The sequence below is a fragment of the Oreochromis aureus genome, linkage group 18, assembly GCF_013358895.1.
Source record: "Oreochromis aureus strain Israel breed Guangdong linkage group 18, ZZ_aureus, whole genome shotgun sequence".
NCBI classification, from domain to species: domain Eukaryota; kingdom Metazoa; phylum Chordata; class Actinopteri; order Cichliformes; family Cichlidae; genus Oreochromis; species Oreochromis aureus.
This window is the reverse complement of record NC_052959.1, coordinates 21,078,716-21,096,958: the sequence shown is the minus strand read 5'-3', so window position 1 is coordinate 21,096,958 and position 18,243 is coordinate 21,078,716. Positions and strand designations below refer to the sequence as shown.

The following is an 18,243-nucleotide window of genomic DNA, read 5'->3' as shown; positions in this document are numbered from 1 at the left end:
TAGCCTGTTAATATGACATAATTACATATAATCTAATACACATAATTCTGTTTTCCCAGCACTTTCATTTTTAGCATATGGCTTATGAGGCAAGCAATTAGTAGGCACCTGTTCAATCCTTATTAGAAGGCAGAGCTTATTACTGAACCTGGCTAAATGTAATGGCTTGCAAATGCACTTGCACCTTGGGAGACAGCGAGTAGAAAAATGCAGTAATCTTTGTAATTATAGCTGTCAGCTTCAACAATCCATGTAAGGACTGACTGATTTAATTTGCCTCTAAAATCCTTCAGAATCCCTTTTATCTGTACACCATTATAGCTGTCAGCTGCTGTAAGGAGGGCCACCTCATCTGGAAGCCTTTCACAAATGCCAACTGTAGAAATAATGAAAAAAAAACCCCAGTCCTTTTGTAATAAAAAGTAAATAAAAACCTGCACAGCTGATGATAGTGTTTGAAAAATAAAGTGGCTCATCCTTGGCTGTGCGGTGGTTGCAGTTGGGGAGCTGCCTTTGTCGCTCCAAGCTCATTCTCAGTGTATTTAAGTTTTCCTTTTTAGCTACGAGACAATTTTCTCATCTCACAGCCTCATCAACAGGATAACAGTTTTATTTGTGTCTATCCAGTGTTCCAAATATTCTTTATTTTTTTCTCATCTGTTGCTATTATTGATTATGATTTGCATTACAAATCATTACAAAGTTATATACCATTGAATCAACAACATCCATCCCAACCTCTTAACTGTCACAGAATTGCTGATTTTATAAGATCAACATAAACAGTTTTCACATTAGGCAACATTTTATTTCAACTACCATAAATAAACAGTGAGTGGATGGTTAAATTGTAGTAGAAATGGTTCTAATACCACTAAAAAACAATGAAATGATAAAAAATCGTTAGGTTTCAAACAATCAGCTAATGAAAGCGAGAGTACACGAGCAGGACGCATGCTGCCACCACCTCTTGTAGCTCAGGAGGCGGAGCTACCCAATCTATTAGGCCGATGGTTGGTGGTTCGATCCCTGGCTGCTCCAATCTGGGTGCTGATTATCCTTAGGCAAGATACTAATCCCAAATTGCTCTTTGATGTAAATCACTGAAAGCACAACTGCTTCTGTGGGTGAGGCATGCTGTATAAAGTGCAATGAGTGTCCTTGTAGAGTGCTGTACGAGAACCAGTCCATTCACCATCTGCCTGTTTATACAACTTTACATTAACCATCCTGTCAATCTTCTTTAAGCCAAGTTTTAACAATTTAGTATGTATTATTCATTAGAATATTGTTAACAATTTAAAAACAAATTTTAAAAAACCCAAATATTGGTTTGTTCTTTTCCCCACACCTTCAAATAGTAATAACCCCGTCTTATTCACAAGCTCAAACACAAATCAAGACAAATCAACAAGATAAATAAAAAAGATAGAAAGGTCAAAGCAGCACCAACATATCATTAAAGTCTTCACACAGGGGATGAACCTACAGTCAGTGCAGATTCTTCCACGAGGCCGACTACACAAAGTGCCATACAATTAGCACAACAAGCATGGACCTCTGCCTCTCCCACAGTGTGTTCACCATGGAAACATAAACTTTATATCTGAATTGAATTTACTTAATAATACCTTGAAAAATAGAAGCACTGAGGAGGTGGGCTATACAGTCTCCCCACCACTTTTTTTTGACATATTAGGTTTTTAAAAATTTTTTTTTTTACTTCCTTGTGCCCATGCTGATATAACTGAAGACTGAACTGAAGCTCTCCTTTATATTAACCTTGAATCTCACATTTCTCAGCTTTATTGTGACTTAGTTGTGCATGTGTGAAACATGTTTTTGACATCCAAAGCTCAAAGATACATCAAAATATGTCCAAACATCCACATCAGCAGTAGCAGCATTAGACATACATGAGCTGATATTGTGCTGCATCAAATAACTTAATAGCATTAGAGGAATAAGTAAGAGAAACATATCATAACAACACATATCCGCTGTAAGATGTTAATCCTCTTACATAATGCTACAGTATCTTTAAGCGCTAAGCTCATATGGGATAAACTGTACTTTAATAATAATAAGTCTTAAACTGTAAGTGCTAAAATCTACCTGCTCTTTTATTTTAAACAAGCACAATAGCTGAACTCTGATGCAGAAGATAAGGCACACAAACAAGGCACAAAACACAACTTCTGCTATAACACTATATCTTTATCAGATTTAAACAGGTAAATATATTACATTACATTTAAGAGTTTATTTGATTAAATCTGGGTGACCTGATGGCTACTAGAACAGCTACAATAATAAGTTCAGCAAACAAGGACGAGTCAGTAAATCGTTTTACAAAGATGAAAGAAAGACTTATCATAGACCATTACGAAGCACTTTGAACCATCTAAAATGGAAGGAATTTAACACACCATAAAAAAACTTTCGGTATTTGTGTGCAGTGAAAGAGCGATGGCCATAATAACAAACCGTTTCATTCAGAATGACTGCGGCTGATGAAAAATGTATGTAAAGCTGAAAGAGCCGATGTGTTGCCATTAGAATCTAATGCTCCGTGTCACATTTCAGTACATAAACTCACAAACACACATTTACCAAGCCCAGACTATGGGGACAGGTTGAGAGGAAATTTACAGTATAGACATTAAATTGCACTAAATGCTGAAAGCACTGTTGTGTAGATACAATACACTGTTGTCCTGATGGCGGTTGCCTTAAAGCCCTCTGCCCATTTTTTTTTCTTTTACATGTGGTTCTAGTTTCAGAGTAGATGAGAACAGGCTGACACTGTGTCCTGTTATCTCAAAGAGACTGCAGCATCACAGCTGTAAATGTTCAAAGATGCAGTTAATACAGTTCAGCTTCAAACTGAACCTACAACTGAAGAACAATGCTTACTGATGTTTTGACAATGAAGCCGTCATCAAAGTCAAGCTGCGGGTCAAGGAGAAAATACTTTGATTCACTCTCTTCAGCGTTTTAAGTTGTGAATATCAGAGGATTAATCCCTGAGAGGCTATTAAATATTCTACACTAGTTAACTGTCAGAGTGAAAGGACTATTCACACACTTTTAACACCAAAGCACCAAACTGCAGTGCACATCTATAAAACAATGACACACGGTAATGCACATTGTTCCCAAAATCATCAGGGACAGTCACTTTTTTTATCCAGTTTTTTAAAGAGCTTTGATCTTATTCATGATAATATGAAAGCCCAGACAGTTTACAGGTCTAGTTAAAAAAAAGTGTTTATCTTCTTTAAACATCTGGCTTCATCTTTGCAATGTTGCGATCAACAATGTGAAGAGGTGCAAAAGCTGCAGTTCCTCAATTGGCCACTCGAGGCAGTCTCCAAAAGCAAGTCGTTCTCCACAGACTGCAGTGTCAAAATATCTGACTTTAATGTCTTGATGCATGCTCAATCATCCAGGTAACTGAATCCCAACAGGTTGATTCAGTGGGCTAGTTTCAATCATTGTGCAAATGTACTGTTTATTAGGTTGGGAAAAGCTAAAGTCAGCTGAGACTGAAGAAGTCTCTTGGATGAGTGAAACGTTTCTCCCACTGAAAACGCTGCATTGAGATGAACAGAATCAACCTTTTGGGACTCGACTTTAATGTTTGCAGTAAAATTAATGATTTCAATTTCTGTAGCTAATTTCCACATTCACAGCAACTAGACAGGGACAGGTTTTTGTCTTAGTTGTCATCGTTTTTGTAACTAACTCATTTTCTTTTTGCATTAAGGCTTAAGGATACAAGGAATACTGCAAATCCACTTCACAGACCTAGACTTCTTGAGTGTGTTTGTGGGGTCAATGTTATATTTTTGATGCAATTTTCTGGCAAATAATATGGCTTTCTGAAAAGACTTCTGATTAATGTAGTGTTTTGCCTGTATATTTCTTATCACTATTTAGCAGATATCTGCATGGGCATGATGATGATGCATCCCACTATCCTTGAATATGGTTTTTAAAAAAAGAAGATAAAAAACAATAAAAAGTAACATAATGCCTTTAATGATAAACCTGCGAAGTGGGACTTTAAACTCTTTTATACTTAAATACCCAAACCACCAACAGGTTCATCCTTCTCTCAAGAATTTTTTTTACATAACTTGAACTGAAGCCCATTCATGTCTGTGCATCTTTTAAAAACTTAAGTCATCTCTGTGTACTATTACTTACTGTTCATTCTTTTAAGGCTTAATTATCTGTGTTCTGTGGCCTCCAACCCGACTGAAGTGTATTCCTTGGTGACTGTTTTTAGTGAGGAATTAATACTTTTTAGTGGCTTTAGTGACTCATTCATTGCAGCAGAGTAGCGTACATAAAATTAGAAGCTCCAATCTTTGTTGGTTGTGGCCTTTTCATGGGATTTGTGTAGTAAGAATAAAACATAGATTAGCACCAGGCTAATCTTTTAAGTGAATTTGTTTTTGGCTTATTTGACCAACGTGCTGGATACAGAGCTAAAAATCTGGCCCTGACTCTGGCTTTTATCTCAGATAGCTGTAGTGATTTGAGTTAAGCCCAGCTCATTGGAGTCCTCCCAGCTCTGATAGGGCATAGAGGACATGTCCATGGCTAGTCATACAGGCCTAGCTTGCTTTACACCTCCCCGACCTTCTGCAGGGCACGAGTGATCCCGCAGAGTGCTTCTCACACGGCTCACTCCATGACAGTCACCTTGTCCTTGTGTTCTGGGACAGCAAAAGTCTCTGAAGCATCTCTTGAAGTTCTCATCCAGGAAAGCATAGAGGATGGGGTTAAGGCTGCTGTTGGTGTAGCCCAGCGCCACGCAGAAGAAGTAGGCGGCCATGACAGCCGTGGTCTCGGGGACATTTGTTGACAGCGTCTTGACCAAGATGAAGATGTGGATGGGTGTCCAGCACACCACAAAGACGGCGACCACCACCAGCACCAGACGGGTGATGCGACGCAGGTTGCGGTCCTTCTCGCGTGAGCCTGACAGCAGCCGCACGCTCTTCAGCCTCATGACCATCAGAGTGTAGCAGACAGTTATAATGATGACCGGTGCCACAAATGCAAAGATGAAGACACAGATCTTCATCAGAGTGTCCCAGTAGATGTAGGGATCAGGGAACTGTAAAGCACACTCTGTAGTCCCTGTTAGTTACAGAAGAATACAGTTATAGGAACACACAGCAGGAAATGCTCAAAGTGACATGCTAATGTCAGACTGACATGTTCAAAGTTACATGTCAAACTGACATCTTTAAAATTGCATAGAGATGTTTAGTGAATGGTTTTCTTGTGTTTATTAGCATGAAGCTGATGGATATGAAGGAAGTGTTACTCTCAGGGCATTAATAGCAGTAAAAAAAACCCATATGACTTAACCCTGTAACTCCAAACGCATTATATCTGACACATGAGTTATTGTGAGTTTTTGAGACCTCCATCGCCAGCGCGATTTCTTTTCCCCCTGAACACCTAAATGCATTTCACAAAAATGCTGGATGTAGCAAATATGATTAAAAGTCATATATGCAAATAGATATGTAAAGTCTTTTTTTCTTTTTAATTGTCAGAAGGCTCTAAACACTCCAGTTTAAAAAAAAATGAATTTTTCTGGAAATTATTTCCCAGTTCTGGCTTTACTGGGTTAAAATTCCCAATTTAGGTCGGTTAAACTGTTTGTAAACATTAAAGTCTGGCTATGATACACTAAAATAGATTCATAAACACCATGAAAAAATGTGTAGTTTGTAAATGCAAAGTATTTCTCAAACATTTTACATTCACAAGCCACTTGTTTGGATAGAGCTGTTTAACCCTTTGTTAATGTAAATATATAATCTGATCACCTGGCTGCAACTCACTACATTTATACATGCAGACAAGTGACTTTAAACATGCTGTTTTATTGAGAATTCACAGCATGTCAAACCTTGAAGCAGGTGGGCTACAGCAACAGAAGACCATGCCCAACCACTCCTGAAAGCTAAGACCAGGTAACTGAGGTGACAATATGCATGGACACTAGCAGACTGAAAAAACTGGTGAGTCTGGTCGGTCAGAGTTTGGTATAAACGACATGAAAGCATGATCCTGCCTTGTATCAGCGTTTCAGGCTACTGGTGGGGTATTGATGTGAGAGATATATTCTTGGCACACTTTGGGCTCCTTAGCACAAACTGAGCATAGTTTAAACACCTCAGTCTACCTTATTATTGTTCCTGAACATGTCTGTCCCTTTATAACCCCAATGTAGTCATTAACAAATTTCCCACATGTGGGACTAATAAAGCTTATCTTATCTTATCTTATCTTATCTTATCTTATCTTATCTTATCTTATCTTATCTTATCTTATCTTATCTTATCTTATCTTATCTTATCTTATCTTATCTTATCTTCTGGTGGTTGCCTCCAGCAGGATAACACACAATACAATCATCCCAAACTGATTTCTTGAATATGACAATGTGTTTGCTGTACTCAAATGGCCAGCAGCAACTGCCTAGTGCTATCATGTCAATATGGACCAAAATCTCTGAATAATGTTTCCAGTGTATTTTTGAATCGGTGCCACTAAGAATTCAGGCAACTATGAAGGCAAACAGGGGTCCAGCAGGTGTATCTAATAAAGTGGTGTGTATTATGTTCTCAGTAGACATAGTTTGACAAATTTTTTCATGCTATTTTATCCTTCGTTGTGTATTTTATTTGTTTTATTTTCCACCCGCCTCCATTCAGTTCCCCAAAGAGGAGTTATGGATTCAATACTAAATGGAGGGACTTAAAGTCAAGTGTTGGCAAAAGAATTTCCCTCTGGGATTAATAAAGTGTCTCTGATTCTGATTCTGATCCTTTTGGGCTCCTTTAAATTCCTGTCCTGCCACCAGCATGGCTTAGAAATGACAATGTGAGAGAGATCCTGTGACGCATAAAAGTTGTCAATTGAGGAAACTAAAGTCCAGAATTAGATTCATGAGCAAGTCTTTGGATAAAGTGTCTTGTACTCAATAGAGTTTCATTGTAAAGATGAACTTCAGACATTTGTTGAAAGAAAATATATTCTTCTATTATAACCTTTCTAAAGGAAGACCCATTTTCTCTGTCATAGCTTCAGCAAATCAAGTAGCTAATAGGCTGTCATCAGACCTATAGAACAGACTGTTCATTGAATGTGAAGTAGCCAATTGAGATAATTCTCAGCTGGAAATTATATAGAGCTTTTAGCATGAAATCGCATATGAGTCCCCTTAGTACAGAAGAAGGTAATTTGTCTCTACAGCAGACAGACTATAAATAAACAGTGAAATATAACAAAAAAAAAAAACATATAAAAACTAGATAAAGAACAGAGGTAGGGTCATACCAGTGGATGAAATGGTCATACCATTATTAGTATTGGTGCTGCCCAGTATCATGGCAGGGATCCCAGCAGCCGATGACAGCACCCAGATGATAACATTGATGATCTTGGCCTTGACGGGGGTCCGGAAATCCAAGGCCTTAACAGGGTGACACACAGCTACGTAGCGGTCCACGCTCATCATGGTCAAGGTGAAGATGCTGGTGAACATGTTATAGTAATCGATGGAGATGAAAACTTTGCACGCTATCTCACCAAACGGCCAGGAGCTGAGCAGGTAGTCGGTGCTCTGGAAGGGCATGGTGGTGGTGACCAGGGCGTCGGCCACGGCCAGGTTAAAGATGTAGATGTTGGTGGCTGTTTTCATTTTTGTGTATCTGGGGGGGGGGGGAGTAAACACGATTCTCTTTGATTTTCTTTCATCTGGGAGAAGCAAGAGTGATTAACTCATGTATTCATATGAGGGTTAGTGAACTAGGTCAAAAGGCAAAATGTTTACAGGGAATAATAATAAAGGGAAGCAACATGGGGGAAAACCCTGTCATGGTTTCATTTATCTGATTTCACAGAAAATACTTAAATAAAAATACCTGCATGAGGTATTAAAGTCAAGCTTACATGATTATATGATAGGGAATACATGAGCTCTGACTAACACACTGTCGTCAGTGACATCTATCTATCTATCTATCTATCTATCTATCTATCTATCTATCTATCTATCTATCTATCTATCTATCTATCTATCTATGTGTGTGTGTGTGTGTGTGAAACAAGAAAACACACTATATGCATGCACTATACAGTGGCAGAAACGACAAAAATCCAACATGTGCTTCATTTTAAACCTCAGTTCTGTTGATGTATGTCCCAGAGCTGATACTAAACTTAATGCATTTCTGAAAACACATGAGCAAACACACTGCAAAGGACTTCATCGGTGCGCACCGAATTCCCATTTTATGAGCTACTCCCGCAGATACGCACTCGGTTTCAAGCTGATGATCATGCTTTTTTAACACAACAGATAACACGCTTTCAAAGCTGACAGCTCACCTTATGATGACATACATCACCAAACAATTGCCGACTAAGCCCACCACGAACACTATGGAGTAAACGGCGACTATGATGGGGATGATGGGCGACATTGGCTCGGGTTCAGCATCCCAGGTGCCGTTGGCAGTGTAGTTGAAGATATCCGAAGGTTGCCAGGTGAAGTTTGGGATGCACTCCCCCGGCTGGCCCGAGGGACACCGGTCCTCTTTGAAGATGTGCACCACGTTGCTCTCCATGGTGCTGAAAGCTGCCGCCGCCGCCGCCGCCGCTGCTGCTGTTGCTGCTGCTGTTGGGCGTAAACTGACCGCTCAACTTAAATTGGTGCAGACCAAGACAGCAGAATATCTGGCGACTGTTTAAAAAAAAGAAAAAAAAACAGGGCAGTTTTTTCCATTAGCACAGACTGTGGGATCTGTGTGAGAGAACAAGAGCCAACACAACGCGCTCAAGGACATCATTACACAAGTGTGACACCACCTTACCTGCTTTCCCGCTTCCAAAAAAGTTCATTGGAATAAACTCAGGCGGATGAGCAGAAGTGCAAACACGGACTGAAATCCGGATGCGAGGAAAAACGTGAGAAACAAAAGGTTTCTGGGTAGTTGGCGAACGCACGGCACAATCCACTGGCTGTGCCACTGCTGCGTCCCCGAAGGTGCGCACTGGAAGCCCGCACTGCTCATTCAGTGACATCAGAGGCAGCGCCAACAGATATGACAAAGTATCCAGCCAGAAAAAGGGCTCTTACCACAGGAATAACAGCCAGATAGAAACACAGCCCGTTTATCACTCTTTTATCTAGATTTGGCCCATTTCTTTTTTTATTTCTGGTACTTGCATTACTAGTAACTAACGCACTTTGACCGTTAAACCACCTTCAAGCCACACAAAATAACGAAAAAAAATCTTTAAAATATATTTTTTCCTCTGTGTGTTCAAACATAATGTTATGAAATCCTGTTTTTGCTGCCAACTCACGTGAGAGCTACCACCGCAATGCACAAATACAGAGTCCTGGTTGCTGAAGGTTATAAGACATTTTAACGCAGACGTCAGGCGATCTAACCCAAAAAACAAATATATGAATGCAACATATGAAACAGCCTGAGCGGAAACGAGCGATAACAAAGGGCGCTACTTTGCGCAGCTTCACAGGAAAAAAGAGGGAAAAAAGTGATCGTCACCTCATCAACACCCTTGTTTCCAATTTGACCGGAATTAGTTTTGCTGCAACAGTAGAGAAGTCTCATTTTTCAGCTTTGCCTTTAATCTCCGTGAAAACATTTTCCTTGCGCATTGTCTCTCTTTTATTAATTTAACTTTACCCGAAAACATGGATCTACTCGTCCACCCCACAATAACACAAACTGTAAAAGCACTGAGATGTCAAACTAACGAATCACTACCGTCCCAAATAAAGAAAGCACCAGTCCTGATATTACAGGCTATTCCCATGTAACCTGTCTCCCCCTTTCTCCTCCAACAGTCAGCAGACAGATTCCAACTAGCACGTAATTAAGCGTGTGCTGTTTCCTTTCCTTCGTTTCATGCATTGACAGTTGTTGCTTAGAGACCCAGCATGGCCAGGTGTAACTTGAGTGACAAGGCCTTTTTGTAGGTGTGTTTCTATTGTCAAGGACGGACTTGACTTTGTGAGATGTCCTGTGTTGATGCAAATCCCACTTGAACCTTGAACCTTGAGAATCGCATCGTTTTCCTCTCATAGCCCAAGAGATTCAGTGAAGGAAGAAGGCAGTTACAGCGTTTACCCTCAGTCTTATAAGTGCAGTGCCAAAGGTCTGTTTGCACATAGATACAATCTGCTACTGTTCCTCTGGCACTTGAAACAGTTTTTTTTTTATATATGTATTTGCGTTCCAGAGGAAGAGAGGAAATGTTTGTTATGTAACTTCCTGTAGATGAGGTCAAGAGTGAATTCCTTTCCGCATTTTCCTCCACTTTGCATAGTGAGCCCGAGGCCCTACCTCTTCAGTAAGATGCTTCACTTTAATGATGAAACAACTTTCAGTGAAACAACCTAATTTCACTTTTTGTTGGGGATTTCCCAAATGATCTATTTAAAAAAAATAATTCTTTCAGGAGTTCTTCACCTGCTGATTAGTGTCTCATTTTGAAATTTTCCATTTATTCAGCTCCATTTGAAAACTGTCCTTCCATATGCAGTGTTAGTTTCCACTTTAGCATTCACTGAAAGATTGCATCACCAGAAAAAAGATAGCTACGGTTTGCGTGCAGCTTTTGGAGATTAAAATAAATAAATAAGCAGAATGTGCTTCCCAGACACAATCTCTTCCCAACAACAGAGTAATACTTCTTTGATCCTACAACTATATTATTGATTAATCTTCAAAATATCTGCCTCTCCACCCACTCTTGGTTACATAGAGGAAAAACTGCCGCTTGCAGAGTACATATTCACCTGGTTTAAAGCCTTAAGGTTGCTGTGTTATTTGAGCAGTTCAGTAAAACAGTTAAGAGTAAGGTAAGAGGTCAGTATAAAAGGTTGCTTCTGTCATCCAACATGACATATTTTTGTTCAACACATCTGTCTGCCTGAAGCTGATGACTGAAGCTACTGTATTAAAAAAATATGGTGAAAGATGCTAAAATTTTCCACAGAGCTGCTGCGGGAAACTGTAGAGCCAGGTGATAAATCTAATAAATAACTCTTACACAATACACCTAGTGACATCACCATCATTATATTATACAAAATCTTCTTATGAAATATGAAATCCTGTGAATTCAGTTTAATTTGATTTTATTTATATGGGGCCAATTTTTTAACACTCTTTAACAGTTTTCAGGACCTTGGATGTGACGAGAAGAACTTTAAATTCAACCGTGGATTTAACAGGGAGCCAGTTAAGAGAAGCTAATAGGCACAATAGGGTCTCTCTTTCCTGTCCCTGTTAGTACTCGCGCTGCATCATTATGGATCGACTGAAGGCTCTCAGGGAACTTATGTTTTTAAAAACTCGATAGCAATGAATTAAATCCAGCCTCAGAGTAACACATGCACAAACTAGTTTTTCACTGTCACTGTCACAGAAATGAAAGAAATAAGTTCTACATATTTGTTTATTGTGCACACTGAAGGAGATATCCTGGCCTAAAATGACTCCCAGGTTCCTCAGTGTTATGGAGGGAAAGATAATGCCAGCCAGAAAAGTGGTCTTTCAACCCACTTCCAGCATTTTGCACAATTTTGTGAATAATAATTTAATGTTAAAAAATATTCTACATGCTCTATTTTGCACCACTATATACTCCTCTGAAATTGTCACTAGCTGTTTTTTGCAATGTGGAGTTTCTTTAGTATTGTGTAGTCAAATATGAGACTTTTTTTTTGTATTTTAAAAAACCAATGCTCAAATATTTTTTGATGCATCTGTCCCAAATTACAGATCCTGATTCAATTTAATGGTAGCAAAGGCCTGTGAAAATATCATGCTTTTATCTTAAATAGTTTTTCATGTTCAAACATTGCCTCAGATTTCAAAGCGCAAGAAAAAAGGCTTGGAAGTGGGAGGACAGTGCTTTTTAAAAGTATCAATATCTAGAAAAGTATTCGATATAGGAAGCTAAAAATTCACAGGAATCATTATACATGTCTGGACTTTAGACCATAATGTTTTTAAGCACATCAGAGATGGTCAAGTAATGAATGTTTTAAAAATGTCTTGATTTGAGATGGAATGAACCACTCGTTCATAGTTTAAGTGATTTGTGTTATTTGGCTTAATAATGGCCTGTGGCCAGGTATCCGCTACATAGCAAAGAAAAAAAAAACAGTATTTTCAAATAATGTTGGCTACGGGAAATAAAAAAATAATGGTCCCTGTACAGAACCCTGTGGAACTCCATGACTAATGTAGTAAAATGATTAGTGGTATCGAATGCTGCAAAATAAACAGTTCCTTTGCACACGATTACCAAGCTGTTTTATAACTACCACATTTTTTGGACTATAAGGCGCACTTAAAATCCTTTAATTTTCTCAGAAATCAACAGTCCGCCTTATAATCCAGTGCGCCTTATGTATGAATTCTGGTTTTGCTTACTGACCTCGAACCAATTTTATGTGGTTACACGGCGCTCAAAAGTCTGTCAAAAAATGTTTTAGTATGACTTTAGTAAGATACAAAGCCGCACCCCTTGATGGATTGTCGGAGCATTACGGCTACCATAGTCAGGAGCCTCAGGGAGTAATCTGGGTCCAAAACTCTGGGCTTCAGGTCTCAAAGTCAAACGAACACTGCGGCATCACTGAGAGTTAAAAACTGTGTAAATTCTTTCATCTTTAATAAAATGATCAGCGTTGCTGTTTAATCAGGTGTAACAATTAAGTTTAACATCCAGGCATCCATGAAAACAGAATTTATTAAATTTAATGGAGTTATAAGCTAGGAGGAAGTTAACTCGTTAGTTTCCACCTAAACATGATATAGCATGTTCTGACTGAGAGATTTCTGAAAAAATAAAACAGAAAGCTCTGCTATTACTTCCAACATAAATGAAGACAGAAAAGTAAACAGCAGTGACGTTTGTAGGGTTACTAAAGTTGGGCTAGCTGGTATATAATGATGTGCTACGTGATTGCTAGTGACACAGCTCTGTTAGCATAACATAAACTCAGTGAAGCTGGAGGATGAATGCTACCTGTTCCACTCGATAAAGGTTAACGTGAGTGTTCCCGAAGATTAGGGACAAATGGAATCGCATGGCAGGATGCTGTAAACGGACCAAACTTCAGTCAGGAGAACAACTGAGATAATCCATCCACAATAAGAGGTTAGTCATTAATATACTGCAACAACATGGGAATAGAGCAGCTGCCAGAGAATTCAACATTAATGAATCAATGGTACCGAAGTGGAGGAAGCAAGAAGAATGAGTTGAGTAAAGTTTGAGTTATTTGACTGTTTTATTTCGCTTAATGCGCCTTATAATCCGGTGCGCCTTCTGGTATGAAAAATATGGTACTCTTTCAAGATTTTTTTTTAAAATTAAGGACGGTTAGAAATCAGTATCTAATCATTTATAAGGCGATTTTCAGCAGTGTTAATTAATAAAGATAAACTGACCAACATTTAAAATTGACGCATTAATTAATTGTAAGACTTGTTTGAACAGTCTTGTAAGACTGGGCTTTAAAGGTGGAAATAATTAAACATGAAGGACTTAATAAAAACAATAATAAAAGCTTTTAAAGGAAATTGCAAATCCACATTAACAATTTTATTTTCCAGATATCTATGTTTAGTGTTTTCGTTTTGGCTGCTTTCCTTTCCTAAAGAAAACTGAACAATGAAGCCATCACATGGAAGTGGCTCCTATTGTTACCACAGCTAAAATCACAAAGCAGCATCCACATGTCCATGATAATACAGCATTTGCAGGGGGTGGAGGTGTGGAGTTAACTGTTTTCTTTTTAATTTGCAAATACAGATGCTTAGCTTAATATTAACTGCTGACTCTTTGAAGATAAGACTTATAATTTAGACTGTCAGGATTTAGTATTTTCGCAGCAGCTTTCTTTAAAAAGAGAAACTGTCACAGTTTAAATATCCAAATGCAGCATTATTACCTTGCTAAATAAATACAATGTGCATAAAAGAGAGCGAAAGTTTGAAATATTTTTAAGCCTTTGTATTCTAGATGATTCTAATCTGTGTTTTTGCTATTTTGTCTCACAATCATTTGCTATCACTTGGCACAGTTTCATTGCTTTGGTTTAGTTTTATAAGTCTTTATTAAAGCTGCCATACCCTTTCTTTCCAATAGTATCATATTCCACACAACTCTGTGTACCTTGCAACTTTGCGGTGACATACTTTATTCATACTCTATTCCACCTTAGGCACAGTAGATAGGAACATAAAGCCAGATGTTAAAACATATTTTGTTTTACAAAATATGTCAAATATGGAATACTAGAGACCATTTGGATGACAAGGATACATATGCTGTACATTCCCACATGAAGAGGGACATCTGGTTACCACAACCAAGTAAAAAGCATGTTTCTACAATTGTTTAGGTCTCTGCATTTAGCTGCAGCCATCTTTTCTTTTATTCTAACCAGACTGACTTCTGTTGAGATTCACTATGGCTGCACTACTAGGACAGAAGGAGAAGCGCTCTGTGCTCAGCAGACACAGTTCAATAAAATGATCAGATGATCCCTATGAGCAAGTAGTTGGTGACAGTGGAAAGGAAAAACTTCCTTTTAACAGGAAGAAACCTCAGGGAGAACCAAGCTCAGGGAGGGGTAGCCATCTGCCGCCACTGGTCGGGGGTGAAGAGAGGCAGACAGGACAAAAGACACACTGTGGAAGAGAGCCAGATATTAATGATAACTAATGATTAAATACGGAGTAGTGTATAAACAAATTTGGAATTCAATTCTGGATTTAACAGGGAGCAATGAAGAGACGCTAATAGTGAAGAAATATCTCTCCTTCTAGTCCCTGTCAGTACTCTCGCTGCAGCATTTTGGATCAACTGAAAGATTTTCAGGGAGTTTTTAGGACATGCTGATAATAATCACTTACAAGAGTCGAGCCTTTAGCCTCTAGGACGTTTACTGAAAGAGCTCAGTTTTTATTTAATAAATCCTGAGAATGTTTTCCCTTGTACTTTTAGAGTCCATTAAGTGCTGTTTGACAAACTCCAGGCAGGATGTCATGTGTATTTTACTCAGCATGCCTTCTGTCTAACCACTCTACTACAAGTGCCTAATGGAAGAGTTGCTGCTGATATTCTTCTAGTAGGTCAACCAACCCCCTGCAGAAGACTTCTGAAGCTCTGTTTGTGTGACCGTTGGGTTCTCTGTTACAGGGCCAACATGCTTTCTTACACACAGTGGCCTCTAGCAAGAGCCTTGTTGATTTTAGCAATTTCACAATAACAGAGGCCACTGTGCTTCTGAGAACACTCTAAGCTACATGCTGTCCATTCACCTTACCATAGGCGGGTTCCAATAAAGTTTAAAACACACTTCAGTGAATATTAAAGCAAACGGGATACATCTGACCACAGTATGAAGCACCACAGCAAAGGTTTACGACACTTTTGCAAGAGAGAAATTTCCAAGAGAATTATTTTTAATAAATGAGGGCAAAAGCTTATTAATTATTGAGTGTTTTGAGATGCCCAAAAAGTCAGTTTCTTTTATTTGATATTAAAGACAAAAAAGTGTGGAGCACTGAAGGGGTCTTAACACCTAAAGTTACTGTTCATGCTCGAGATCCTACTCTGATAGTGAATAATCTAAATTTATTAAAGTACTTTATGGGTTTTTAGCACTCTCCTCTGTTTCCCACTCTGGCCCTGGGGCTCAGCAGTCTCTTTCTATTGATGAAATGGGGTGTCATTTCCAAAACTACAGATTACTGCCATCAAGATCAATTTGCAATCACAGAGGAACTCATAATAATGTGTCATCACCCCAGGATTTATCCTCATTACAGCACATTGAAATCTCCCGAGAAAGACAAAGAAAAGCGAGCTGAAATGGCTTTTTGTTCACTGCTGTCCAGTCAATGTTGCATTTCTGCAAAACATCCTTGTTTTTAACAGCATTCAATTTGATTTTGAAAACTTTAGATGAAAACAATTTAGAGATACAGGAAGATATAGATAGCCTGTTAATGATCTTGAACCTGAATGTGGTTTCTTGCCATCGCCAGCTCTTTTTTCTGCAACAATCACGTAATCATTGATCACGTAGCAAACCTGCTGCTGGCTTTCTCATTTGCCAGTGTGTCAGTTCCAAACTATCCAGCCAATTATGAAGACTGTATGAAGGCGACAATCAGAACTTTGTATGCAGACCATGTCTTGCAAAGATCATCACCTGCATATCCAGATATCCAGATGGTGTGGTCCCTTCAGGTCTGCTCTGGATGAAAGTAACTTACTTTGTAATGATGTGATTGACATGCACTGTGTTTGAGCATTTACCTGCAGTTTGGGGTGTTCTGGTTGTATTTCAAAATGTAAATGTGTGGTTATTGGACAAAAAGTAGTTGCAGTGTCATCAAAAAGCTGTTAAAAAAACATCACACAATTTCCTCAGATTGAGTCAATCTTATATGCCTGTTTGACTCTTTCTCTGACTTGCCACCGTGATCTTAAATCTTGTCATGTAATGTTGTAAAAATGCAGTGTTATGGCTGAAATATGTTTTGGGAACATTTTGTCCGTAAAGATGAAAGAATCTGGAGGGACTTTCATTCGATGAATAGAAGGAAGAAGCTACCAAAGGGCCTTGATAACTCAGTGACATGAGGAGACCTGTTCCTACTTCAAAGGGAATGGGTGCTCACACCAAATATTGTGGCTTTTCTGTAAACTGCACCCTAAAGTGAACTCACCCACAGTATGGAAAATATGCAGTCAACACAATGTTTGGAGATGTAGCTGAGATATTTGAAACTTGTTCGATCAATGTTACTGACTTTGATATTTTCAGAGATGAACACTGAACAATTTTGGGATATTTTCTACAGTTTCTAGTTCTTCAGATGTGCCCATACTTGTGGAAAAGAGCATACAGGAGGCAGCCCATCTAAGCTGGCAGGTTAAAGACCTGCTAATGTCCAGTCATCACCTCAGATATTTGAGGTCCTGCACACATGTCTACTGGGTAAATCATAGAAATGTTCCACAGTGCATGTTTACAATAACTAAAGAAATAAGTCTTGAGACTGTGCTGGAAAACACTGCAAATCTTCTGGAAATGGCACGTATTGCTGTACCATTGTGGAGAAGTTGGATGACATGTGTGTATGACAATGGCCCAAGCTAAATGCAAAAACAGTTAGAAAAGACGAGGAGAGAAAAAATATCATTGATGTCTGTGGTAAAACCATTCCTTTTTGTGGGGTTGTCTCACTGTTGCCCCTTTAGTGCACCTCTTGTTTATTTCATTAACAATAAAGTAGCTGAAAAGGATAAACAGATCCCTCTGCTACTTAACTGACCAGATCGATATCCCAGAGGTTTATCTGACTTGATGCGATACACTGATTAAAAAGTTTTTTTGTTTTGTTTTGGGGGGTTTTCTGGCAGAAGCAACCAACTTTTCCAATTACACTGGACACTTTCACAATGATTGCAAGTGTCTCTTATCATTAAAACCAAATGGGGTTCACTCTGTTGGGGAAAGGTGTGTATTTCTATGTGTGTGGGGGTTTCTATGTGTTGCTAGGGTTCAGGGGGTTAAAGGTCTACACAATCCATTCCTCAATAATAAAGATTGATTCAGGAATGCAAAAGGTTAATAGGTTTTGGTAAATAATGTAGGTTCATACTTCACACTGTGCAATAACAGCATACACCATGCTGCCATCAATCAGCATTAAGTATGGCCTGTCTAAGTGCTATATAACTACTGTTAGGTCACTCCAGCGCAAAGTGTTATTTACCAAAATGATTCAGTGAAAATAGCGTGACTTCATGCAGCGCCGCAGGAAAATGATTACGGTGCACCTGCACTCAGTCAATGATACGAAGTTCGGAAAACGTCAGGAATGGGTAATTGCAGTGTCCATACAACACAGCATGAGATAGCAGGCACACGCAGCTTAACACAGCACACGTTATCGTCAGGCTTTAAGGGCGAGCTCGCATAAACATAAGCCTACTCTTGTATTTGTGATTCTCCTTCGATGGAGCCTTAAATCGAGCGTCACGCTGCGTGCCTGTCGGCAGAGTCTTGTTTTGATTGTCACTATGGGAACGGGCAGTCTCTGACCCATGGTTACAAGAGCAAAGGGATTTGATCGA

General features: G+C 38.9%; 1 protein-coding gene across 2 annotated transcripts; it reads right to left on the bottom strand.

The window, feature by feature from the left end:
- Positions 1-4,244: 4,244 nt before the first annotated feature.
- oprk1 (opioid receptor, kappa 1) lies at positions 4,245-8,771 on the bottom strand. 2 transcript variants are annotated; one of them, XM_031735577.2, is made up of 3 exons: positions 8,425-8,771; positions 7,393-7,745; positions 4,245-5,154 (listed from the first exon to the last, which is right to left on the bottom strand). In XM_031735577.2, the coding sequence occupies exons 1-3, from the start codon at positions 8,661-8,663 to the stop codon at positions 4,616-4,618; spliced, it is 1,131 nt and encodes a 376-aa protein (XP_031591437.1). In that variant the 5' UTR covers positions 8,664-8,771; the 3' UTR covers positions 4,245-4,615. The 2 variants fall into 2 exon arrangements, with proteins under 2 accessions (XP_031591437.1, XP_039458575.1); XM_039602641.1 differs by having other exon boundaries at positions 8,440-8,459.
- Between the last annotated feature and the right edge of the window lie 9,472 nt (positions 8,772-18,243).